Source organism: Rutilus rutilus (assembly GCF_951802725.1).
Source record: "Rutilus rutilus genome assembly, chromosome: 21".
NCBI lineage: Eukaryota > Metazoa > Chordata > Actinopteri > Cypriniformes > Leuciscidae > Rutilus > Rutilus rutilus.
This window is the reverse complement of record NC_140226.1, coordinates 18,934,013-18,961,008: the sequence shown is the minus strand read 5'-3', so window position 1 is coordinate 18,961,008 and position 26,996 is coordinate 18,934,013. Positions and strand designations below refer to the sequence as shown.

Genomic DNA, 26,996 nt, shown 5'->3' with positions numbered 1-26,996 from the left:
CGGATATCACAAATTTCCGATGACTGACAGATACTGCAGAACTCAGCTTTATGTAAATGAGCAGTGACATGATGTGTCAACTACCAATGGGAGCGCAGGCAGCGACCACCATCTTTCAGTGTGAGACGGGCTTTAGACATAACAACATGCTTTTTATCCACAACAAAGCGACGTGTGGACAAAGTGTAAACAGCGTCTCTGAACTCTGATCAAATGTAAGGAGCAGATACGCAAAAACGAGCAAACAAAATGAGAATATTTAGAGGGAAAGTGTAAACAGAGATTGTTTTTCCCAGTGTTCTCTCGTCTTGTCTTTCATGCTATTCAAGTCTGCATCTGTCTTTGTCTTTCATCTCTCATTTGATGTTCCCAGAGAGGTCTCATTTTGAAATGTATGTTTGTACTGCCCTTAAAGTCATGCAATATGCTGTAGTGCATAGTCTGTCAACCTCTCTCACAGTCTCATACATAATAGTTTATTTCTGTGCCATGCATGTGTACCAACAGACACAAACAACTTAAAGACCAGTCAATTGTCTCAGTGTTTATAACTCTGGGGTTGAATTACACAGACAGGCACAAATAGACCCATACACGCACAAAGATTTTGTATTCAAGATATAACTATGGGAAGGTGAATGCCAACACATTTAGACACACAAGTCAAGCCTTGAGCACGGCCTAATTTAATTTGTCTGGGGAAAGCATGTAATAGCTTCTAGCAGTTGAGTTTGAGCCCTGCATTCAGAACAGCACAACACAAATCAACTTGAAAAACATATGGTTACTTTCCACCATGGTTGCTGGGAAAACATGGCCATGCTTGTTCACCAGCTGGACCAGTAGCAACCAGCATAAACCATTCTGAACCAGCAAAAAAATTCAGCAGTAGTAAAACCAGTTACACCCCACAAACATAGAACATAACACCCTACAAAGAGAAGACCACACACATAAAAAGAAAGAGCGTAAAATGTATGAGTCTGTTCTTGTTCTTGAACAGGTGAAAATCAATGAGCTGTGTAAGTGCTTATAAACACACACCATCACATGTACTAAACAGTGGAAGCTGACATGTGGTGAGAATCCCGACTGGAGGAAGATGTGTTTTAAGCTTTTCCACATGCCTCTTCCACTCTTTCTCTCTTCATCCTATGTCCAATACCCTACATGTATGGTATACAGACAATTAATTCCACCAACAAAAGTGACTTAAATGTCTCTTAAATGCTACCTCTATATACAAACACATACAATTACATTTTAAAATATATTACAATAGAAAAAAAGTTATTTGAATTTGTAATGATATTTCACAATATATATATATTTTTTTATCAATTAAATGCAGCCTTGGTGAGCATAGGAGACTTCTTTCAAAAACATTACACCAAACTTTTGAATGGTTTTAAAACATTTCTGTGTATGCTTAAGAGAGCAGAGAGTGATGAATTGCTGTACAGGAGAGGTTGTACAAAAATGTATATCGTTTATATGGATATGGATTGGGCGTGAATTATGCTAATTCGTAACTGAATGTACCCGCTTTTCATTTAGAATAATCCAGTTTTATAAACATTATGAGGGAATGAGCTGATTTAATGTATGAGAATTTTATGTGAGAACCTTTTCTACCTACCTAAGTAAGAACACTTGTGCGCAATTACTAATGAATGCAGCTCAATGCGGTGATGCTGGGTGTTTGGCTGATTTTTTGGGGCGTTGACTAAGCAAGCACTATTACTAATCAAGCCAAGAGCATTTATAATTTTAAAGCCAGTCATGAACCTCCTAATAAGCTGCATTACCAGACTTGGTGTGGAAAGAGCTGTGGGTTTCCTGCACATGTAGACAGGAAAACTGAATTTTGTGAGGGAGGCCAGCTGGCTTAGTCTAATCTCCTCCAAGAGGGCTGTACTACACCACGACTGTCTCTCATAGCTCTTCATCAACAGGTGCACGATCTGGCGGCCACAGCGACGGGGAGGACATGGGTATCTTTTGTTGTCTCTCTCTTTCTCTCCCATTGCTCCCGGGCTTCTCGTCTGACAGGTGTCTGGACAGGTCTGCCGCACTAAACCCGAGGTGCTCCATGAATCCAGACTCTGGTTCACTGCCAGGCTGCATTTCAGCTTGAAACCAAACAGCACAAGAAACCTGACCAGCCCGCCACCTGTGTTCAAACACACAAACACGCCACACCAACCCTCTCTAAATACATACAGTACACACACAGAGACACTCGAGCCAAACCACATACACACACCCACACAAACTAACCACACAAACCTGTAAATACATTTAAACCTACACACAAACACCAACTATGAACACACGAATCCTCATTAAAACACCAGACCTACTTGAAACGCTCTCTCACACACACAAATGAGGACAACATTTATAAAAATATCAATCCATAAGACACTTAGGACTCTGACGTAAAGCCCAACCCAGAACCGCAGCCGAGACAGACAGCGTAAGACTATCCCTGACGAGAACCCTCCCTGAAGAACTGACTGGACACTTTCAGCACCACATAACACAAGTGTGTAAGATGTACACAGCACATATGATGTATGCATGTGAAATACAGCATTCTCTTACACTTGTTATTGAATGTTCAGCAGACGGTGACATAAATATGTGAATACATGTGCGGTGTAATGTAAATCATCTTAAGGAAACCATTGGGTTTGTGCCCAGATGTGCTCTGTGGCCCAGAATATTTTTTTCAGTATGTTTAGCTGAGACAGTATCTTCAGTGTACAAAACAACATATTTAAAAAAAATTCAACTGGCGGGCTGACCGAATGACTAGTTGACTATTCGGGCTTAAAGGGATAGCTCACTCAAAAAATTAAAGATCTCTCATTGTTCCAAAACTGTATGAATTTGTTGAAATGATGGCACACAAAAGAAGGAAAATCTTGAAAAAAGTATCTTTTTTGTCCATGCAATGAAAGTCAATGGTGTCCAGAGATGTTTTGGACGCCACTGACTTTCATTGTATAGACAAAAACAAAATATCTGGAAAATATCTTCTTTTGCGCCATCTCAGAGAGGTTTTTACGATGTAAATTATGTAACAGCTCACAGTAAGCCCACCATCTAAAATAAAAATAAAAAATAGTTGAAAAATGTTTTTGAAAAAAAGTAAATGAAAAAAAAATCTATTTTTATATATAGTATATAAATCTATAGTATTTTTTGAGGATTCTTTTTGATGAATAGAAAGTTTAAAAGAACAGAATTTATTTGAAATATAAATATTTTTTAATATTACAAATGTCTTTACTGTCACTTCTGATCAATTTAAAGTTGCCTTTGCTGAATAAAAGTATTAATTAAAAATATTACTTACTCCACAAATGTTAACAGTATTGTAGGTCAGTATTAAACAGTATTAACAGTATTTAACAGTATTGTTCATGCTTTTAATAGCACTTAAAAATGGTCAGTGGGAAAATGTCTTTTATAATGAAATATGTACAATTTATAAGTTGCTTGCAATTTAGTTTGAGTCAGTAATCTATGTACTTTCATTCAGAATGCGTCTAAAGCTCTCACAGATCTAATCAAATCATTGCCCTTTGCCTAGACAGCAAATTAAAGTGATGCAGCAATATTAACAACATAAAAAAAAAAACTATATAAGGCCCTGTGAGAAATGCATAGTATGTTAGTATGAAACTACTTTAGTATTTCCTTTAATATGAAATGAGATTTGCAGGCGAGGAGTTAACTGAACAAACTGTGTGGTCTGCATTCAAATATATCAATAAAAACTACAACAAAAGAACAGCGGGATCTTTTATAGCCTACACTCATCACTACAGCAGACCAGTAAGAGAAAAAGTTTACTGAGAACAAAGCCAGAACATTTAGATATAGTGATCCCAGCAGATTTCCACCCACAGTGTCTCTTCTGGTAGACAGGTTAGATCAGCAGGGCATCTGTTTACATGTGCCGTCTCTGATGAAGAGGAACCTGTCTGAGACTGGAACTGAACCCGCTCGCTTCTGGATTGCAGAATGCGCTCAAAAGAGCCAGTCAGCACTCACTGCTGCTCTGTGGCAATGAAGCCACATATTTTGCTTTAAAAAAAAAAATATTCACTAATGTTTATTTGCCCTAAGATTATTCTGCGCATGGGGAGGAGGAGTATAATGAGCTGTTTATATTGAATTTTACGACACTGGGCAGAGATTCAGAGTAAATCTTGGTAATATGAATTGTAATTATGGTTTTTGGAGCATAGTGGTTGGACACATGTGATGCGGCTCTGCTCACTTCTTCTAACGCGTCTATTGAAGCCCGGCAATATAATAACTTGGAATGTCAAAACTAAATATCTTTAAAATAAAATAGCTTAGCCTGAATGGTCTAAAAGAGCACGGTACTTAAAAGAACCACATAAATTATATATATATTATACAGTATACACTACAGTTCAAAAGTTTGGGGTCGGAAAGAAGTATCTTATGCTCACCAAGGCTGCATGTTTTGTTAAAAATTGTCAATAACTGTTTTGTTTGAATAGAATTAAAATGTAATGTATTCCTATGATGAAAAGTTACATTTTCAGCATCATTACTCCAGTCTTCAGTGTCACATGATGATCCTTAAGAAATTATTCTAATATGCTAATTTCAGTTACACTATGCAGTTACATTGTACTTACTCAAATAAGTACTGAGTATTAGTAATATTAAATAACTACATGTACTTACTATAAAGTTACAGTTAGGGTTTGGTTTAGGGTTAGTTATTATTACTATAAGTACATGTAGTAACGTTTAACTACGTCACCTGAAAATAAATTGTTACCAACATTTATAATTGGCAATAAAAAAATAGATATTGATGAAAATTTTACAGAAATATTAAGCAGCACAACTGTTCTCAGCAATAAGTTATTGCTTAATATTCTCGTGGAAAACATGATACATTTTTTTCAGGACTCTTTGATGAATAGAAAGGTCAAAGGAGCAACATTTATATTTTGTAACAATGTTATTTTTTGTCCTTGCTGAATAAAATAAAAAATATCAATCTTATTGACCCAAACTTTTGAACTGTAATGTACAGTATATACAGTATATTGACCATAATAATAAACAATTTTATATTTGCTCTTAGTAACTTGTAACATTGTAACTTAGCAACTTGTACTGCATTAGCAGTCCACTGAATTGAAATAGCCAAGAATGCAATTTGTAAATGGAGAAAGCACTACAATGTATTATAATACTGAGCTACAATTGAATAAAAATGAATAAATTAATATGGAGACAAAGTCCTAAGAAGCTTTGTTTTCAAATTTTACTAGGGATAAACATTTAATGTGAATTCTATACGTACAAATCCTCCAGCTACTAGTGAACTCCACAGCTGCATCAGAGAGGAGATGAGAGTGAGAGGGGGATGTCAGAAAGGGAGAGAGAGAGAGAGAGAGAGAGAGAGAAAGTTATAAACATAAGCTCCAATTCCAGTCTCAACAAAATAGCTGGCGCGACCTCGTACACTGGCAGACGTGCTGTAATTAAATCGAAAAAAAGATGCGGAGATTTTTTTTTACTTTCTCCCTCTCAATCAAAACTGAACAGCTACATAGATCTGAACTCCCGTGATCTCCAGATGTTGCTTTTTCACATATTCAACTTAATTCTTTACATGTCCATCTCTCTCTATCTCCTCCTTCACTCTGTCATTTCTACTTCTCTCTCTCTTCCTGCACCACTCTGCCCATCCTCCTCCTTTCATAATATCAGTTATCTGACCATCTCAGTTTTCCATTTCCTTCTCCCACTTTTTTGACCACTTTGTCTATTCTTCTCCTTCCGCTCTTATCCTCTTGTTATTCCCAGAATCTGGCTAAATCTGCTGCGGTTCCTCCCTCATGCTCGGCGAGACGCTACATAGCTCTCTTCTAATGAACCCAGTGACCCACATCAGGATGCTCTCTTCTATATCATCTGCGGATGGATATATATGCATTTTTGTTTCCTAAACACCAGCAGACCCAATTTAATCACTGATGCATAACACTTGCGGTGCATCTCAATTAGCTTCCTAGCTTCCGAGGTCATGAATCAGTATATCATGTGCATGAATTCAGGCACTGGTAATGACAGTAGGGGCCCTGACTCACTACACATTGAGACAATGATGACTATTTCCGGCAACATGACAACGTCCTCATTGTACAACATCACTACCGGTATTTATGAACAACAGCAGAACTGATATCTTTCTGACATTATTTTTTAATGTTATTTAATGTGCTTGTTACATATTCGTGCAACATTTCAGCTGTAAATAAATTATGAATGTTAGCTAGACTATGTTCAACCTGTCACTCAAATGAGATCACAGCAACAGAAAACCACAATGATCCAACAATCCAATCAATTCCCGATGGATAAAATCAAGTCCCAGCCAATATTTTTCTTGTTTGAGAAGCCACTTCATTCAGATATATGTCACATTAGGGAAGAAAAGACTATTACAACTTCTGTTTTAATGCTGACTTTAATATTTGAAGTCCATGCTCCCATTACATTTTGTAGCAAAATGTCAGCTGTACTGCAAGTTTCAATAATATTCTAAGGATGCTAAGAATGCTAAGCTTTAGCTAACAGCCAATACCATGACTTTAAAGACACCATGGACCTCTCCCCTCATTTTTTATTCCCCGTCAGCAGGACAGTTCACACTTATCCTCAGAGGAGGGGTGGCACCTCACTGCATGGGTGTAACCTGGATGTGACTGACACTTCAAAGTCCTGCCAGACATGAGAGAAGCAGCAACGATGAACTCCAGACCTCAGTGATTGACAGGAGTTACAGAGCCAGGTGTGTGTTAACAGCACTGCTCTATTATGGGTGGATGGATTTTTATAGCTGGAGGCTAACAGTAACGTCATGCTATGGTGGATTCAGTATGTGCTCCTCACGGAGCTGATTACATATACTCAATGAAAAGACCCTAAAAATGTAGGCCAATGTTACCGTGTTAATATGAAGGAATTTTCCGTATTGATTTTTCACAGGTGTACCTGTATTTTGAATTAAGCACTGCTTTAGGGTTGATGGAATTTCTGTAAACTTAACGGAAAACATACTGCTAATTTAATCTGTTCTTCTACAGATTTTTTTCATGGTGTACAGTGCACATACAGGATGTGTACATCAGCTGCAAGGTTGACTGGAAACAGGGACAAGCCTGTGCTCGCTGGGAACAGGAAAAAGAGTGAAGGAAGAAATTAAATGTGTGAACCCTATAGATTGTTTCTTTTTTTCTTCTTTGATTTAACGTTTAATTCTTCAGCTACAGTTTTCCCAGCATACTTGTAAATGTACACACAAACAACCTATACACAGCTATAGCCACAATATATATATATTTATATATATATATATAATTTATATATATATATATATATATATATATACACACACACACACACACACAATTGTATTGATAAGAGTAAACTGAAAACTATTTACCATTTATACAACTTCTGGTTATTCGTGGTTTTGGTGAGTGCTTTGACAGACCAAGCCGACGGTCGGCCATCTTAGTTGGCTTAGGTTTTCGGTGATTTCAGTGTTCCGCAACGTTGGCTCTAGTTGGACGCCGTTGGGTTATTGTTGTTTTCAACATGTTGAATCGCCATTGGGTCGTCGGTGAGAGAGAGAACTCTGATTGGCTAACGGTACAGACAGAAGGCTGTTAAGTTTACGTCATCTTACCGGAGCATTCAAATGCATGAATATTTTCATAATAACATGAGCTGACAGGAATAAAGAAAGTGTTCAGCGTGATTGATATTCTAAATAGTAAGCAAGCGCTGCTTTGTTTGCAATTTGTACATGTAGTCCTAGTTTCGGTTTCCCTTTTTGAATGACAGATATTTACTTACGCAGAACGAGCGTGACTAGCGCAGCTTTTTGACTGAGATGCAGCCCGGGCTTTAGATATTTTAAGAGAAGCAATTCAGTTGCAGATGAGATGAAACCACAGATCCGGATTGCTTCACAACTACAAATTTGTACAAACAGACTGTCTTTTTTCTTTTAGCCTTTTTCATCTTTGAAATGGATGAAATTTTTATTACCTACAGTTATAACTGTAGGTAATAAAAGACGCTGTAGTTTTGAGTGAAATTCATAATATTAATTCCAAATAACGTGTTACACTTTGTACGCTTTGTATTGTAGCGCAGAGGTTGCATAAGTGCATTTATTTAGCAACCACAATCAAACAATATGGTTGAAAATCACGTTTGGATTTATTAGTTTGTCTACTCTAGAAGGTTAATTCTCAGAATGGTTTCAGGACAAATAAAACAGCAGGCCAATATTCAACGATTATTTTTAATTAATCAAGAGAAGCAGAAATCGTTATCATGATTAAAATATGATTAATCGTGCAGCCCTAGCAGTATACTATTTCACTGCTTTTTAATAGATAATAGTGTAAGCCCTCTTATTCACTTTAAATTGTAATCTTATTTTCGACTAAAATCTGATTTGATTAGCAGTGAACAATACCATAAACTGACTGTCAGTTTCAACTTATGGTTTTATATAAATACTATAAGGAGAAATGTCTTAGTGTTCAACTCACCTAAAGGTCACCTAAACTGGCAACCAAAGATTCATGAGTTTACTTGAGATCGTGAAAAGTCAACACAGAAAAATCCTCAGAGCACAAACACTACATGACTTCATAACCTCCTAAATTAAACACCTCAAATCACTTTAGTTAAACAATAGGATCAGAGTAAATAGAGTGTGCCACACAGCTCGAGCACAATACTCGGCATTGATCCAGGCTCGGAAAATAAAGCGTCAACAGAAAACACTGTATTATATCTCTCTTAAAGTGCCTAGGGGCCAATCTCACTCCTTTTCATGACCAGCAACGTTCCTGAGGATGGATCAGGTTTTCTAGACACACACAGACAAACTCACTCAACTATTAATCGAATGCTCTTTCTCACCATATAAGATCAATACAAGACCTCTGCAAATTCAACTCTATAAACTATTCATTCAAAATGATGGTGTTTGATATGTGATGTTTTTCAGTAAAACTTTTGCACACTGAACCCACTTCACACCTGTAAAACAATGCCACATGAAACCAGTTTGGAAATTATACCTTACAATATTTCATATATTTCAATAAGTTCATTCAGACGTCAAAGATGTATTACATAGCTCTCTAGAATACTTGATTTTAATTAGTCAAATGTTTTTACATTTATACGCTTATCCACAATTAGCCAAAACAAGTAGGTTCCCAAAGTGTTTGAATAACCATTTCACTGACCTGTTTCTGCTGTGATGACACCCAACCACAGATTCACTACACTAAACTAGACTAAACCCACACTAATGACTCACAGATGCCTGTCACACTCACACCAACAAATCACTCAATCTGCGCTTCAATAAACCTTTCACTTGTGCTGTCAGTTTTGGAGGGAAATGCGGGCTAATAACTGTCATATTTTGACAAAATAACAGTGATGTTAAATGTGACATTAAAAACACCACATGATGTTAAATGTTTCTGTGTGTAAAATTATGCATATATAAATATTTGCTTCCATGAGTTACCCTGGCAACACTGAGACGCAGTCGAAGAGAACCAACATGGCGACAGTAACTCACCAGTTTTCAAAACTGACGAGATGGAAAGGCAGGATTTTGATACTTTGGTATGATGCTAAAAATATAATAAAATAATAAAACAATAAATAAAATAAAATAAAGCTATGTTACACATAGACTGATTACTGGCTTATCAATACTCTTTACCAATATTCACACTTTTTTAGAACATAATCGGTTCTCAATTATCAGGTTAACCATTAAATATCTGGTATAATTCGTTAAAAATGTCACCCTACAATGCCATCACTGTACACCACTGTCAGTCCCTCCAGTTTTTCGCGATTCCGCGATCGCTGAATACAACGCAAAATCAACAAAATGTCGCATTTTTTTGCGATCCTGCATAATTCCCATATACTGTCTATGATAACCGCAAAATAATCACAAAAATGAAAAAGACCTCACAAAACATAAAATTATAATCACCCAATTGAAATATCTCTAGTTTAATTAAAGTTTCAATGCATTTTTACGTGGATACAGATGTTGCGGGAAAAGGGGAAACTCCTTATCCTCGATTTACTGAAGCCTATAATGTAAAATGCATTTTGCAGCTGCACAGCTAGCACAGTGAGTGTCTGGCTCACTCATTGGCTGTGCTGTGGCAACTGCACATCCAATGGCGCGGGCGCCAATGAGCTAGCATCACGCCATTACACGTCAGAGCCCTCCAAGGGGGCGCGGCCTTAGCCTATATTAGTCATATAGACAGTAAAATATATTAGTCCCCGAAAAACGCAATTTTAGCAGGTTTAACGACTGAAGCGACAACTTGCCAGGTTACAATAGTGCGGCCGGCTACACAATACTCGTTCCCTACTCTCAGGGAACTGAGGTTACGATAGTAACTGAGTAGTTCCCTTTCGAACGGTCACTTCGTATTGCGTAGCTATACGCAGTGGGGACGCCATGCAAAACGCCGCACTATAAGTAACTGGTTGCCTTAATGCCTTCTGCAGCTCAGGATTTACACACAGTTCTACAGTATACATTACTACACCTGCTGTTAATATTTACATAGGTCAGGTAGAAAAATTGCCCATAGGTTGTTTTAAAAGCCAATTTGATGAGAATTTGATTAGACTATTGTGCATCTGACATAATACTTTTATGGTAAATGTGATATAAAAAAAATTTATTAAAAAAATTATAAAATATAAAAATTGCACATTTTTTCACAAATTTCTGGAAATTACCACCACAAAATCAGTAATTTTGATCGCAAAAATCTCACAAAAAAATCGTGAAATCCTGGAGACTGCATTGTGTGTTCAACAGAAAAAATTGCAGTCACCCAAGAGATGCCTGACTGGTGACTGTTGGTTGCCATAAAGCCTTTGTGTATTTCTTGCTCAAAACATCTGTCTTGACAAGATATTAACAAACACAAAATGTTATGTAAATTCTGGTATCCTGACAACCCAAGCAACACTCAGAGTCTTGCCTTTTGTAATCTAAATATTATATTAAAAATATAATTAAATACTGATTACATATACTGATAATATTCAAAATAATCTAAATATCTAAAGTGCAGGAAATTCCTCTCAAATGTTGAGCAAGATGTTTGTCTGCAGCTGAGAGGAAGAGGAGTTCTGGAGAGAGGCTTACCTCCTCCATGCACACAATAAACCCCAGTGGAAACCCGCAGAAGCTTTCGAGGACAGGTCTGGTAGCAATTACCAAGCAGAAACGTCCAAACTCTGACTGAACGTGCACGTCAGTCCCAGCACATAAACTGCTTTCATTAATATTTTAAGGAGAATTCATCAATATCCTGCCCTGCTGCAGTATTACAGCTTTTCCTGGAACCAACATGGGGGCAAATTCTGTGGCTTTCCCCCACATTTTGAGATTTTGACTCAGCGTCTGCAGTCAGTCTGATTCGCTCTGATAGGAAGGAAGAAAGAAAGCTGTACTCATGTCCAATATGATAATGAACTTTACAGCTGTCTAAAGCCGTGTAGTCAAATCAACCCCCAAAAACCCTACTCAAAAAACACAGGTCACAAAAGAGGGGGCTTTTTTCAGTCACGGTTAAGGATTCTCATAAAAAAAAAAATTTTAAAGGAGAAAACTAGGCTGACATCAGGACTTCAGGAGTCATGATTTGGAGAGAGCCCAAGTGTAAGCCATGTAAAAAGATTTCATTGAGTCAGAATTAAGAACAGTAGGTATTTCTGTAAAACAGACCCAGGCTGAGAGGCTGAGTAGTAGGGGGCATGAAATAGGCAGAGACCGTTAACATCTGCAGGTCTGATGTCTGGAATTAATATTGAGCTATGGAGTTCATTCCAAAATAATAAAATGATAAAGAGCCTGAGGAATCTAAAAAGTCCAAAATAACTTACTCACACACATTTGCTGTGTGCTGTACTATGCTAAACTAGTTTATCAATAGTGTATACATTACCGATATTCACACATTTAGGTTGCATAATCGTTTTTCAAATTTCAGGTTTGCCTATAAATTCTGCCATATAGTAAGTCTTATTAATAGCACCCAACAATGCCATTACACCACTGTGGATTCAACATTATTTGACTATTCAATGCAATATTACTTTCTTTTTGATTGCGTCAAAAATTTGAAACAGAACAATAAATGAAAGCCATGTACTCTATATCAGTTATTGGACACTTAATAACCAGTACCAATATTGGTTCTATAATAATATTTATATAAAATAATAATAATATTGATTATACAATTAATGTCCAGTTCACAAAAAACTGTGGTTGGACTTTTTGCACATCAGTAAGATTAGTTTTCCTGACGAAGTGGCTGTTCTAGGATGAAATCATTTACAAAGTGGACCAGGCTTCATGCTGAAAGTCAAAAAGCTATTCTACAATTAGAATGTTTTGGCCTGTTTGAGATGCATTTGTTGACCAAAATATCCAAATTCCCATAAAGCACAAAGCCAGACAACAATCATGACTGAAAATTCATCATGAACCATGACAGTCTTACAATAGCAGGAGGCTTTAAATCTCTAAATCAAGCCGTCATACTCACTGTGGTTGATAAGGAATGGGTCCATTAGGTGATGGCTTCTTGGACAGAGTCAGATGTCCCACGTTTTTGCCTGGCAACGGTAACGGCACTTGACCTTGGCCTTGTGGGAAGATCTGCTGAGGAATGGGGCGCTGGGGAATTACATTATGACCGTTGGGGTATCCATTCGTATGACCTCCGTTTGGAAGTCCACCGTTGGTGTGTCCGTTAAGTGGTCCGGTTGGATGAGAGGATGGAGGGAGAGTGGTCTGTTCACAGGACTTGCCTTTAGAGCCTGGCTTACACACACACATGTGGGGCCGCAAGCACATCCCTCCATTTTTGCATGGGGGCGTACAGTTAGCTGTAACAAAGAGAAGAGAATTCATTCAATGAAAATGTATTTCAATCATTTAATATGTAACACATTATGAAATGTCATATAATCCAAATGAATTCCATATATAGTGCAATTAGCATTCAAGATGTCCACAAGCATGTTTGCAAAGTGGCTTGCCCAAAATCTTCGTAAGAAACCAAGTTTATAGAAAAGGAAGAGTCTATGGGGCAAGCAGACAACAGACTTCCATTATAAATCCATTTCTGTATCGGTTTTGTTCATTTTTACAAACGGATGTGGTATAGTTTATCTATTTAGATAATAAAAAAATTAAAAAAAACGTATGTGGTAATCAACAGCATGCCATGCTTAACATGATGGAATATACCTTTAAAAGTGGAATTCTATATTAATTTCAGCATAATTAATACAGTGTACACTTTTTATGTGGTGAGAAATAAAATGTAGGCAGATGTAAATGTAAAGGCCAGTTATCTGTTATCTGCACATATCATGAGAGAAAGAAAGAGCAAAAGATAGACTGACAGAGAAAGAGCAAGAGAGAGGGAAAATGAGTGGATAACTGGGTGTTGACTTGTGGTCTGTAATTACATCATTGGGGAGAAGGAACAAAGCTGTCATTCAACCACAAATCTGTGGCCAATGAACACAGACACTTTTACATACACAAAGACACACACACACATTCACAGCTTGCTGCTCATCAGTCAATATACAGTTAGTCACATTAAGTGATTAAGTGCTGTGGAGATTCCTAAATAGGAAATGGATCAGTGCCGAGTGCTCAAGGAAGACATTAGAAAGGATGACCTCATCGACAGCTTCTATGACATGCAGTGAAAAGCAGCTTCTCTACACAAAATGCTACAGTCATCTTATCATCCTCATATATACCTGCTCCAGTCCTATTGGTCCTGGCTTTACATTTATTGAAGATATAAACTATATAAACAATAGTACAATATAATTTATAAATCTTTTTTTTCTAATTGATGACATCTACAAATGCTTTTATTAAATTTAGCTCACTTTTGAAGACAAACTATAGTATAGCCTAGCACATACTGTACAAAAACACACACAAGCTGGCTAAAATTGAGCATTAATGACCACAAATTATTATAAACACGCTTTGTGACAGAGGTGAGAGTGATTACATCAAATATGACATCATGAAAACCACTCTCCCTGGTTTGAGGAGTTTTTCATTTCAGTTGACATGACCCACAGCAGGGGATTTCTGTTTTCTTTTCCACCCTCACTAGGTTTTTCCTCATTTTCCCCTGTACTTCATTGGCCCTTTGGGGCTCTGGGTTACAAAGTGAGACGGCCCTCAGAAACGGAGTACACACAAGAACACTGTTCTTGTTCATATCATGCCCTTGTACACCTCCTCTCCCAAATATATATAAACCGAACACGTGTGGATACAATTGTACACAGAAAATCATTATTTTAAAGAACTCACCCCAACATACACATTTACATACAGGTTAAGCGCTCTATAAGTTAAAGGAACAGTACAGTGCAAATTAAAATTCTCATCCTCATTTGACTTTCATTCTTCTGTGTAACATAAAATGAGCCTAGTCAATGGATAATGTACAATTGGTTTTCAAGTATTTGTAGTGAATTGCATGTAAATATTGCATATTAATATTAAACTCTTAATTGAATTGTGCTATGTGCTAAAACGGATGACAACATTATCTAAATTATCCCCGGCGTTCACATGAATTTCCCACTAATAACGCTGTATTATGCATGCCAGACAAGTAGTTGGCGATGTCAATTTGTAAAGAAAGACTACGTGCCTGCGCACATTCTTTTACTAAAGTATTACTTTGTCTCCTGGGTAAATTTCATCTTCACAAAACCAGAACCATTCACTGTAAATCCTAATTTTATAATGTTCTCCTCTGATATAAAGTCCCTTTTTACTTCCTTTAAGAAAATGTCAAATCCTTTGAACACAAAGGCTTCGAAAACATATCATATCAACAGACTTTGAGTCTGTTGTAAGGAACCTTTAATTTTTCATGATAACAAAATGTTATATTGTGTGTGTTGATTTGTGTAATTCTTATAACCACTTGTGATGATTGCACTTTGAAACCTGTTTTCAAAAGTTTGCGTTTTCAGGCCACCAAAATGCTGTTGTTGTGTAAATGAACGGCATAAAAGTCTTCCGTTTTTAGTTGAAAACGATGTTGTGTAAACAGCCCCTAACATACATGTTACATTATGATGCTATGAAAGATTTCTATTTCAAATAAATGCTGTTCTTTCAAACTTTCCATAAATCAAAGAATCCTGAAAACAATATATCACAGACTTCCAAAAGGAGGTCATACGAATGGATAACCCAACGGTAAAAATGTAATTCCCCAGCGCCCCATTCCTCAGCAGATCTTCCCACAAGGCCAAGGTCAAGTGCCGTTACCGTTGCCAGGCAAAAACGTGGGACATCTGAAAAAAAAATATTCCACAAAAATATTAAGCAGCACAGCTGTTTTCAACATGGATAATAATAAGAATTTTTTCTTGAGAAATCAGCATATTAAAATGATTTCTGAAGGTTGGTATGATACTGAGGACTGGATAATTGCTGCTTTGCAATCAAAGGAATAAAATAAAATAAAATAAAAAATTGAAAAAGTTAATTTATTCAAATAGAAAACCGTTATTTTAACTGTTATAATATTTCACAATATTATGTTTTTAATTTATTTTTAATAAAAAAATGCAGCTTTGGTGAGCACAAGAGATTTCTTTCAAATAAAAAATAAAAATAAAAAATCTCAAAAAACAATAATGTTTTATGTTAAACGTTTACTGCATTATTTTGGCCACCCAGGTCACTAGCTATTGGCATCAGCCATTGGGAATCAAATATTGGTCAGTGACACATTGAGTTCATCTAGATAACACACAAAGCGTCCTGTCATTCCATATACATTTAGAAAGCAACTTGTACAGAGTGCAGTCAGTACATCACAAGTTTGGTAAGAGCATCTCACCAACCTTCATGAGTAATGCTATGGGCTACTGTACAATGTGGAGGTTAAATCTTCCTGCTGACTAAACTGAACAGCACCAAAAAAAATAAAAAAAAAAGAGAGAGAGATAAAGTTAGGCCTCAGAAAGGCAGACTGATAAAGAGAGCATGAGAGAGAAATAAAAGGGCGATGTTGCTGACTCAGATGGCCAGGCTATGGGGAGCAGTGATGGGTAATTCCAACATGTCCAGCTTCTTATTAGTTTTATCCCTCAAGTCAATATTGAAATCGGTGTTAAATGTGTTGCATTGTACCCTCAACGTGATCAGCGGTGTAGGAGCTCACGCACAGCATGAATGCGACCAGACAGAATGGTCGATAAGCCCATTTCAGTCTGCTAGTATTTCACAGCAGGCACAGAGCGACTGCAGTCGGGCCATTTCTCCGCTAAGCTTAATACGTGTAACACATCTAAGAGCTCATTCAAGAGGATCTGTTGCAGAGCTCTCCAACAGATCTAACGTCTTCAGACGTGTTGAATCTGAAAGGTACAACTTGGATTTTCTTGAACAAGAAAGTAACATGTGGGTTAGCATGCTAGGCTACTGTCTGAGGACTGGAAGCCTGCAGTGTGAGCAGACAGGAGAGGCATTTCACAAGTTGTCTTGGAGATACAGATACAGCAAACTTCTCTCTAACGAGACATGCTTTATTTAAACTGGAAAAACAAGCATTTTTATTAACCTTAAATGGATAGTTCTTTTGTAGTTCTTGTGGGAATTTATTTATGAACTATCCCTTTAATTATACTAGAATTATGTTGCATGCTTGATTCTGATTGGTTGAACAATGCTACTTCCAAGGTGTTAAGTTGCACAGCTATGAAGGACTTTCAGGTTTTTTGACCACATTACAGTTCTATATCACTTTTTCATGTACTTTTCAAACTTGTAATGGTGGCTTAGGCTGTTTTAAGAAAGAGATCAAAAACATAAAAAACACTTGAGCATGTGCTAACCACAGCATAAGAGGAAATGACTCTGGACCACTGAGTTATTGAAAGTTAATGAATGTACACTGATTATTCTTTAAATGTGGAACACTGAAAAAAATTATAAAACCACTAAACATGACCCTAAATCAAACCTAATTGCTAAACCTTATCAAGCCCAGTCAATTTGAAGACTAAAATTGCTGGTGACATATTTGATGACTAATTCTGGTCCGCTTTCTTACAAACTATAATACAAGAAGCCTAATTTACATAAAAACAACTATTTGTGTTGGTTACATTGCACTGCGGGTGGTTAATAAATAAGGCACAGGTGTCTGTACTGAATTACCACATGCAAGAGGGGTGCAACTAGTGAATTCGGAGAACCAACAGAATTGAGCTCTTCTCTAGTTCAGGCCCATCACAGCAGGTTCCTCAACCTAGTCACCTGTTCCTGCAGATCTAGGACACTTTTTCAGCACGGACAGCCAGGAAAAACGTATCTGTCTCTCTGCCGTGCTGTGGAGCCCAGGTGAAATATTTTCATGTTGTGTTTTATCTGGCGAGGGACGTGAACGTTTTGGGCCCTGTTCAGTTGAGGGACAAAATAGACTGAGCAGTCTTTCAGCGGTGAGCTGTGCACACATGCCTGAGCTCAGGAAAAACACTCAAACACTTCAGATGAGCAATATGAGAAATCCAGGCTCAGAGGGAAGACATGAGCATTCATTGCATTTTACATGTTGTAAAACTTGTAAAACAAACTATAAATTAGATGTTAAATTATGTAGTAGCATTAAATTGAAGCTGTCATCGATTCAAAAATCTTATGCTGGGCCTAAATTTACATTACTGTTTTTTTCACCATCCGCAAGCTCTTCATCGCTAGACAGTCTTCCATTGTGCAGACAAATTAAATCACCCATCAACTCCCCCAAACCCAGGCCTGTCTGAGAAAAACAAAAATGCTCTGAATGTTTCCTGATGATCTCAATCCAATAAAAGAACTCAAGGAAAGTCTGAGAAGCTACTGAATGCATATCACATGGCGAATGCCAGCACGAAAACTCCTCAGGGAAGAGAGAACAACAAGGTGGCAGTCATTCTGTGGACTGAACCTAGGCTCACTTCATGACCTCTGTTCAAACAGCTTTCAAACATGTTTGCTGGTTTTTCACAGTCACGCTCAATTCTGCTTCTCAGAAGTCTGTAACTCTCTGGAAAAGGTAATTTACCAACAATTAATTTGTGTACTAAAAAACCCCCCAGTGAGATGAAAAGGAGCTTCAAAAAATGGATCAGTGATGTACTGATCTCAGTTCAGTACTGATCTCCAGCGTATGGCTGCACCAGCTGGTCTTATTTGAATTGGGACATAAAGTTCACTAAGGGCTTAGTCACTACTACTAAGTCTGTACTTCGTTGCACCATTTGTTCTTAAGGCAAGACTTAGCTAGTAGTTTGTAAGCTCTCCCTAAAAAGATGTGCAGTTGAACAGATACTGAATAAGCATAGTAAGACATTTACTATTTTTGATCTATTGGAGCTGCCTTCAAATTCTTACTAAGAAATAGTGTTAAAAAATAACAAAATAAATGTAAATGAAACAAATAACAATTCCCGGTTGAAATTTCACAAAAAATCATAAAATGATTAGTAAAAATAATTAAACATAAATAAATATTCAGGAACTGTATCTAAAAGGGCAATCCATTTTTATTTTTTTATTTTTATTTTTTGTAATATAACCAGATGTCATTCTATATAATGTAATTCTATATAGATCAGTGGTTAAAACCCTGGCATGCACAAATGACAGGGTAAGGCACACTGGAAAGTTCACCTTTAAGATTGGTTTCATGCTGGAGAGCTGCTAAGAACTCATTTATTCACAAAATTCCCTCTCTAAAAATATAAACGAGTGTAAATGTCAACATCATTTATCTGTCAGTTAAAACATGAGCTCATTGATGCAATCCAATCGGTCTGCTAGTTTATTCCAACTATTATTCCTGGTTGAAGTCTTCCGTAAATATTTAGTTTATATGTAGGGTTATGTTTCATCTAAGTTTAATGGTGCAATCCTCAAATATTTAGCAGTGCATGTAAGTTGGCCCCTGGTCTACATTTTCATTTATTTATAGGACATGATGGGCCAAAAATTAACCAGGATTAACACTTCCTGTTCCGTTAGAGATAAAGAACTGGAGTGCAATATCCTGGTGGTAAAATAAGATGGCCAATATCCCAGTGCCCCTTTGCACTGTACAATAATAGGACTCGATGTCAGCGACAAAACCTGAAAGACTGAAAGCTCCGGGTTAAACACTTCACCTACGAAGTTCCATGCAGCTCGGAAGAACCAGCCAGGAAAAACAAAAGCTGCTTCTATTCAGACAATTCTCTTTGTTAGCACTTTCTGAGTGAGGTGAGCGTTAAAACCTGAAAAATCAAACGCCATTAAACATTTAGCAGGAAAATTTATGATCAGGTCTATCTTTTGAGACAGGAGAGGTGGAGAGCGGAGACATAGTAATTCTAAAACACAAATGGAAAGGAAGATATAGAGGCAAGGGGAGGTACTGACTACAACCTGGACTTTTTCATTTTCCCCCTATTATAGAAAAATATATGAGCAATGAAAAATGGTAGACCCATGATTAATTCTCACTGCGATGTCCCAGTCACCATGAATTACAACATCTAATGCTGCTGTCAGATGAACGAAAAAGGTCATATTTTATTCTTAATTTACTAGAAAGCGCACATAATGGTGACCCTATCATAAGACACGTTTATGGGTTGACACCAGCGATTTGGCAGAAATACTGGATTCTGTATGTTTATGAGAATAACCTTTCACAAGAGGTTGGCGAAACATAAAAACAAATGGTTTAGTGACACTATACTGGTATAACAAAATAAAAAATATAAACCCAAGATTTCCTTAGTCAGCAGAAAAACAGTCATAGAGACGTTCTCTGAGGTGTCCCTTCTCCACACTCAATTTTCCTGCAAGGTCCTCCATTAAAAACGTTCTGTTACATTTCAGCTCAAATTTAAGGGCTCTCAGGCCACTCACTGTGAGGCTGACATCAAACTATAGACGCCTCCATTGAAAATAAAAGGGATGGCTGAAGCAGGAATGTGCTCTGGGTTCGCTCCAGATGGCCTGCAAAGTGATTCCTCTGCCCGTGTAAACGGGGCCTCTTTCTGTAAACAGGGGGTTCTCTTTTTCTCCCTCTTTCTCTCTCTATAATATACAGTATATATATGATATATATACATACAATAATTATTACTATTATAATTATATTACTAATATATAATATTAATTACAAACTTACATATTTATGATACCTTCCGTTCAGACAGACTTTACTGTGCTCTGGATTTTTAGTGACTCTAGTGCAGCTTATATTGTTCAACCAGTAGGTGGCGACAAGTGACTGTCTTTATGAATGAGTCACTGAATAATTCACTCAACCAATTCCTTAAAAAACAATGATTTGTTCAGTTGTGAAACAAATTACAGAATCACTTATTGGGCCCTATTTTACGATCTAAGCGCATGGTCTAAAGCGCAGGGCGCAAGTTCACTTAGGGCGTGTCCGAATCCACTTTTGCTAGTTTAACGACGGGAAAAATGGTTGGCGCGCCCAGCGCTTGGTCTGTTGTCTCTATTCTCTTAATGAGTAATGGGTGTGTTTTGGGATTTACGTGCGTTAAACCAATCAGAGTCCCATCTTCTCCCATTCCCTTTAAATGCCAGTTGCGCTCGCGCCATGGCAGATTCTCTATTTACATGACGGAATTTGATAGTGGAAAGACCGAAGCCGTCTCGCGAGGTAAAAGTGCGCAAGCAGACCATCTACGGGACAAGCCGGATTCCACCATATCTTTATGTACACAATAATAATCTTTTACATTGTAATCCTTTTATTTTAAATATTTGGCATGTTTGTGTGTTGCTGTGCGTCCCTGTGTATTTAATAAGCAGAGTGTACGCTCGTTGTGGACCCGCATATAGGCACACATTACTAACGCGCTCTTTAAATAACAAAAAAAAAATATTTGTGCCATTGACTTTAGACCAGGTTTTTATTTGGTCAATGGCGCAGTCTATTTATATTGCCTCAAAATAGCAACGTGCCAACAATGCGCCAGAACACACCTCGTTTTCAGACCAGCATGTGTGCCCAAATGGGCGCAAATGCATTTGCTATTTAAACAACGTGTCACAGGACGTGAAAATGGCAATTGCATCGGACTGAAACTAGCAAAAAACACTTGCGTTGCGCTTGGCGCTGCATTGCACCGGGTGTAAATTAGGGCCCATTATCACTTATGTACTTATCATTTTCACCAATTAGTTAAAAAATACTGATTTGAAGAAAAGAAAAAACTCACGTCATTAGTTAAACCAATGTTGCAGTGTCAGGCTCAAACTAATAAAGCAAGTCTTAATGTCCTAGTCTTAGTGTCCTAATGTTTGCATTTTTTAAAGAAATCAACCTGATTGAATGGTTGACGTGTAGTAGTCTCAACATATTAAGCTGTGATAGGATAAAGTATCTGCCACTGAAAAATTACAAATTATCTGCAAAAACCCATATTCTCTATGCCTTAGTAGTTTGCAGACAAGCCCATGAGAAACAAAAGTATATCCATCAAATATAGAACCAAGACTGACTTTAATGTATGAGAAAGATCACGGGGATGAAATTGTCTGCATAATCACTGTACACTGGTTAAATGTACACCTGATGTTCGATGCAAGGCTCCAAGACAAAACAATTTGTCAAAATGCAGCAGACATCCAAGACACAATCTTGGAGGTGCCATAGACCATACAAACAAAAACGTCAGTTTATCATTCCTAAAAAACAAAGAGAAGGAAGGAGGAATGTCACTGGAGACAGGGGATGTAGACACAATATTGATCGTCTAGGATATGTGTAAAAGGTGGGTAAAAGGAATGTGTGTTGGAGGCAAGACTCAGACAGCGGGTGGAGGTGCAACTCCTGCTTTTCCCCGGTGGCCTCCACGTACTTCCACACATACAGTGGCCGGTTCTTATATAACCTGCTGGCAGAAACACACAGGCTAAGGATAAACTGATCCAGCCCTTCCACTGGGTTATCATACTCTCTCCGTAGCCTCAAAATTCCTTATCTTTTGCGCCACTGTGTTAGCCTGGCAAGCCAGACCTACATCAAGATGTTAGGTCTGGCAACTCACCATTGGCACGGCTCAATCCGAGGGGCGGGATAAACGGTTGTCTTTCAAATTCCCTCTGCACGCAATAGGATAGCGCAACAACCAACCAGAGCGTTTTCCCACCAGCGGAGCTAGTAGATTAAACTTTTGCCGTATCTGGTCAGCAAAACTACGAACATATCTTTTTTAAGAATGACTTAAGTGCCGCTCTTTGTTCTTTTCTCAAAGAAAAGCTTAACTCCAAGTCCTCCAGAGTCGCGGCCAAAGCCGATTCGAAAGACCGCTGTTCGCCAGCAGCAGCCATTCTTTGTTTTCAAGTAGCAGGGAATTCACACAGAACCGTCACAACTCTGTCGTCATTATGTTAAGCCCGCCCACCGACTTTTGGTTTGGTTTGGTTTTTCCAGCTCGAAAGTCAACAGAGAGTTGCTAGACTACACTGGCTGCAAAATAAATGTTGCTGCCGCTAGGGTGCGTCTAGATTTCTAGGCTACCACTGTGTACTTCTATCTTTGTTTTCTATTATTATATTTCAAGTTTTGTGCCTGTGTACCTTCTGTCTATTGCGTTAACTGAAACATTTCTGTCATTTACTAAATTTTAAAACGCTGATAGATTATTCAAAATGCTTTGTCATGTCTTGCATTTCCTTACTTTACAAACCCCATAGTTTTACTTCACATGTGGATTTTGTGTGCAGCAACTTGCAGATTAATGTTACTATTCGCTTGTAACTTGATCATGTTGTGATAAACTGAGTGTTTGCTGATATACGCTATCACACCTGCCACCAACCACTCAAAATCTACACCTATGATAACAGTACACACCCTCTTTTCAACCACCCCCCATCCCTCCACTTAAGATCTGACGGAGAGCGTTTTGACTCCACTCACAGGTGGGCACTGCAGCTGTCTGTCTGGTTGTTTATGAAGGACACCATAAAATGTCTCAGCATATGTCACTTTTTAACCACAGCAACTGCTCCTGGCATTAAAGAGATAGTTCAGGCAAAAGTGAAAAATCTGTAATTTACTGTACCCTCTTGTTGTTCCATACCTGTATGACTTTAACTCTTCTGTGAAACACACAAAAATATATTTTGAAAAGTTTTTGTCCATTCAATAAGAGTCAGTGGGGTCCAAAACAAATTCTTGATCCCACTGACTTTCATTGCATCGACAAAAAAAAACATTTAAAGTATCTTTATATGTGTATTCCACAGAAGAATTAAAGTCACACATGTTTGGAATGACATGACCCCCTTTTTTTGACCCAAACCTGTATGACTTTAATTCTTCCGTGATGACAACATTTTCAACCATCCCTTTAAGACATTTCTGACATATAGAGCTCTAAACCATTAGTTTAATATTTGAACTTAATTCTTCTTTCTTATGTTTAGCACTGTATCCAGAGGGGGTTTCTGGACAATGCATTGCAGTGAGACTATGGAGCAAGACAATTGAATGTCTTGCTCAAAAGCACATAGCGTGGGTTTGGAGCCAAATGGGCATAAGTGTAAATCCGAACCCTCAGTATGTGATCAGCAACTGATGATGTCCAGGATTGGTAACGCCTAGATGATCCCTAAATACAATGGAACCTGCAACTTTTGTGTTAAAAGTCTAAACCCTTCCTAATCAGACTGGCGAACTCTTTTATTTTTTTTAAACTCGTTTCATGCGAGACCCGCCATCTGTAGCAAAACTAAAGCAAATACACCATTCTGAACTTGACTTCCAGGGTGATTAAAGGGATTCACTTGTCCAAGCAAGTTTTTAAGGTGAAGTTCAAGTATGGTGTGGTGCAGAAGAAAGACCTGAGAGAACCCAAGCACATGCATGATACAAAAGAATTATCTTAACTCACGTTTAGTGCAGCGCTGAGATCCTGGGGTCTTGCTCCAACCAACACAGCACTGCCCCCCACAGACGTTCACTCTGCAATGACATCAACAGTCAGTCACACTCACACACAAACCGAATGAACATACTAACCTTACTGTAACCCCCCCCCCCCCCCCCCCCCCCCCTCAACCCCCCGGTCAATCTCCTCGCCCACCCAGAGCGGTTTCTGATGCAAGTCTGCTCTCACTGAAGTGATGTGAGGGCCCGGGGCCAAAGCTGGTTGAGGCTCCAACATAATCAGTCCTATTATTCCCACTGTGCTATTTCATACTGCACTTAGCAAAGTAAGAGAAACTGATCCAAAGCCCAGAAAATATGAACACTCAATACACTCAATACTCTTTGTGATTGTAGGGAATGTGGAAAAATCTTTGTGAATGGTCTGCTGAAAGTTTTTAAGGGGCATCAGGTTCACTGCTAGGGGAGCCGGTAGCCTACAATTAAACTGGCTCTTGTGGTTTCCTGAAACAATAGATGTTACTGTGCTTTTTAGAATGTTATGATCACTGTAGACTTGTTGAATTTATTGATGCTTAATGACATCTGGTTGTTAACACATCACTAGCGATCAAAATCAGGACTCAAAACTCTAATGGAACTTCAAAACACATTCTTATTAACAATTCAAGTTTCTCATTACAATGGACACATCACTTATAGTTTTTAGAATGTTGTTTTCATTTAACTTTTTCTTCTTATTCTTCTTAAATTTACTTCTAATTAACAAACTGTAAAATACTGACAGGTATCAGTCTGACTAATATTTTCTTTTTTTTAAACCAATATTCAGTTTTCAACTTAATCATTATCAGAACCGTTTGGTGGGTCTCTAAAGAAAAGCTCTCAGTATTTCACGAGTAAAGTAACTTTTGTTAATTGTTTGGATAATCAACTTTGTGACCATTTAGACTTTTTAAATAACACTACAATATTCGATAGCTTAATAATCAAAATAGGCCTACAATATCTCAATATTCATTATGAATATTCATAATGCCTATTGTTTTTACTGTTGTAATCGGTATCGTTTCGTACATCATAATTATCATTCTAATAAAACAGTATATTGATCGACATTCATTGTAAAGTGTTATGTACTTTAATATAATGAGCTTTGCTCTTACCCTGACACTTTCATATGATGGCTGGTTGTGTGTCGGCCAGGCTGCGCGTCCTGGCGGATAGGAATGCTCGGGTTCGGTTGGTGACCCATTCTTCGGGTTCGGACCTGGCCGCCGAAACTGGCTTTGAGCTCCACATTGTAGGAGTGTGGCTGTCCCGACGCTCCCGAGAGCGATGAAATGGAGCTCAAGTGAACCCCGTCCGTACCGCTCGGTCCCGGCTGCAGAACGTACAGTTTCCTGAAGCCGCTTTGATCCGCCGAAATCAAAGCCGGAGAAATAAATAACGCTAGAGAAACAATGATGTCCCACATGAGCACAGCCATATCCAGTAGAAGTGAAAGTGGTGGGGAAGTTTGAAAGAAACACTATGTAGCCTACTATATACACACTATAGAAAGAAAGATAGCCTACAAAAGAAAAAAACTATAGAAGTTCAACCATACTCAGTCGCGTGTGAAGCAGTTGTAAACCCTCGCGCGCTGTCATCTATTCGCAATACACATAACTTAAAAGAGTGGGAAAATGCTTCAAGTGAAAGAAAGTTTCAAAGCACGAAACGGAAATCGGGGAAATCGGGAGTCAAGGAGGCGAGAGAGTTCGCGTGCGCGCGATTTGAGCTCGAGCAGAAGTTTGAAAACTCTTAGAAAAGTTTGAGCGCGCGTGTGTGCAAGGGTAGGAGTTTGTGCTCGGGCTCCATATAGCCAATCTCCTGCAGACATGACGTCAGGGATGGAGCTCTTATTGGAACACACATGTGGGGCTGAACCCTTAAACCAAAGGGGAAAAAACTGAAGAACTCTAGAGACTTATGAATTTGAAGATGGGGGTTGTTTGTAAAAATGTCAGAGAAGTGCATCCATCATAAGCCAAGTCTGTCATATAGAGTGCAGGCATCAGTTCCACACATCTCTTTATGAAAAATAAGTTATTCCAGAACATTGGACATCAAATGGGGACTGAACATTATACATAAGTAAACAAAAAATGCCATTAGAATCAAACACTGGCTGTGACATGCACCCTATAGTGCTGCGATTAAGCAGAAGCTCATGTAAACAGAACAATTATGCACATAAATAGAGTAACCATAATCACAGTATCTGTTTTAACCACATTTTTTTCTATTCTGACCAAAATACGCATGTGTGGAAGAGAAGAAACTATGAGGGAGCCTCATTTAAAATATTAATAACATTGACTGAGACCTAATGTAAAGTGTAACATTTCAGATTATTTGGCTCAGATTTTATATCCTGGCACTTTTTTTATATGGTTTACTTGACAAAGAGGTATTGATTGTCAGAAACACTGTAATGGAATCGTGATTTTTTTTTTTTTAGGTAGGCTATGCTATAAATATTTTAATATTTCAAATTTGAAAATGACAAAAAAAAAAAAAAACTTTGTGGGTGAATATCAACAAAATATTTGTGGGTGGTGGTGTGGCGCAATGGATAAGACACATGCCTTTGGTGTGAGAGACCCGGGTTCGAATCCACTGTGAGACACCAATGTGTCCCTGAGCAAGACACTTAACCCCTAGTTGCTCCAGAGGCGTGCGACCTCTGACATATATAGCAATTGTAAGTCGCTTTGGATAAAAGCGTCAGCTAAATGAATAAATGTAAATGTAAAATGGCAGTAAAAAACACATGGCACTGCAGTACCCTAGCATGTAAACAAGTTTAAACAGGTTTGT

The 26,996-nt window shown here is 37.9% G+C and overlaps 1 protein-coding gene across 3 annotated transcripts in view; it reads right to left on the bottom strand.

Moving 5' to 3' along the window:
- ltbp1 (latent transforming growth factor beta binding protein 1) overlaps nucleotides 1-25,960 on the bottom strand; it is an 83,466-nt gene extending 57,506 nt beyond the window's left edge. For all 3 annotated transcript variants that reach the window (XM_084394302.1, XM_084394303.1, XM_084394304.1), the window contains exons 1-3: nucleotides 25,298-25,960; nucleotides 24,136-24,206; nucleotides 12,711-13,053 (exon numbers count right to left, since the gene is read on the bottom strand). In XM_084394302.1, coding sequence (XP_084250428.1) covers nucleotides 12,711-13,053; nucleotides 24,136-24,206; nucleotides 25,298-25,620 — 737 coding nt within the window. In that variant the 5' untranslated portion in view covers nucleotides 25,621-25,960. The remainder of the gene's footprint in view (nucleotides 1-12,710; nucleotides 13,054-24,135; nucleotides 24,207-25,297) is intronic.
- Nucleotides 25,961-26,996: the final 1,036 nt, after the last annotated feature.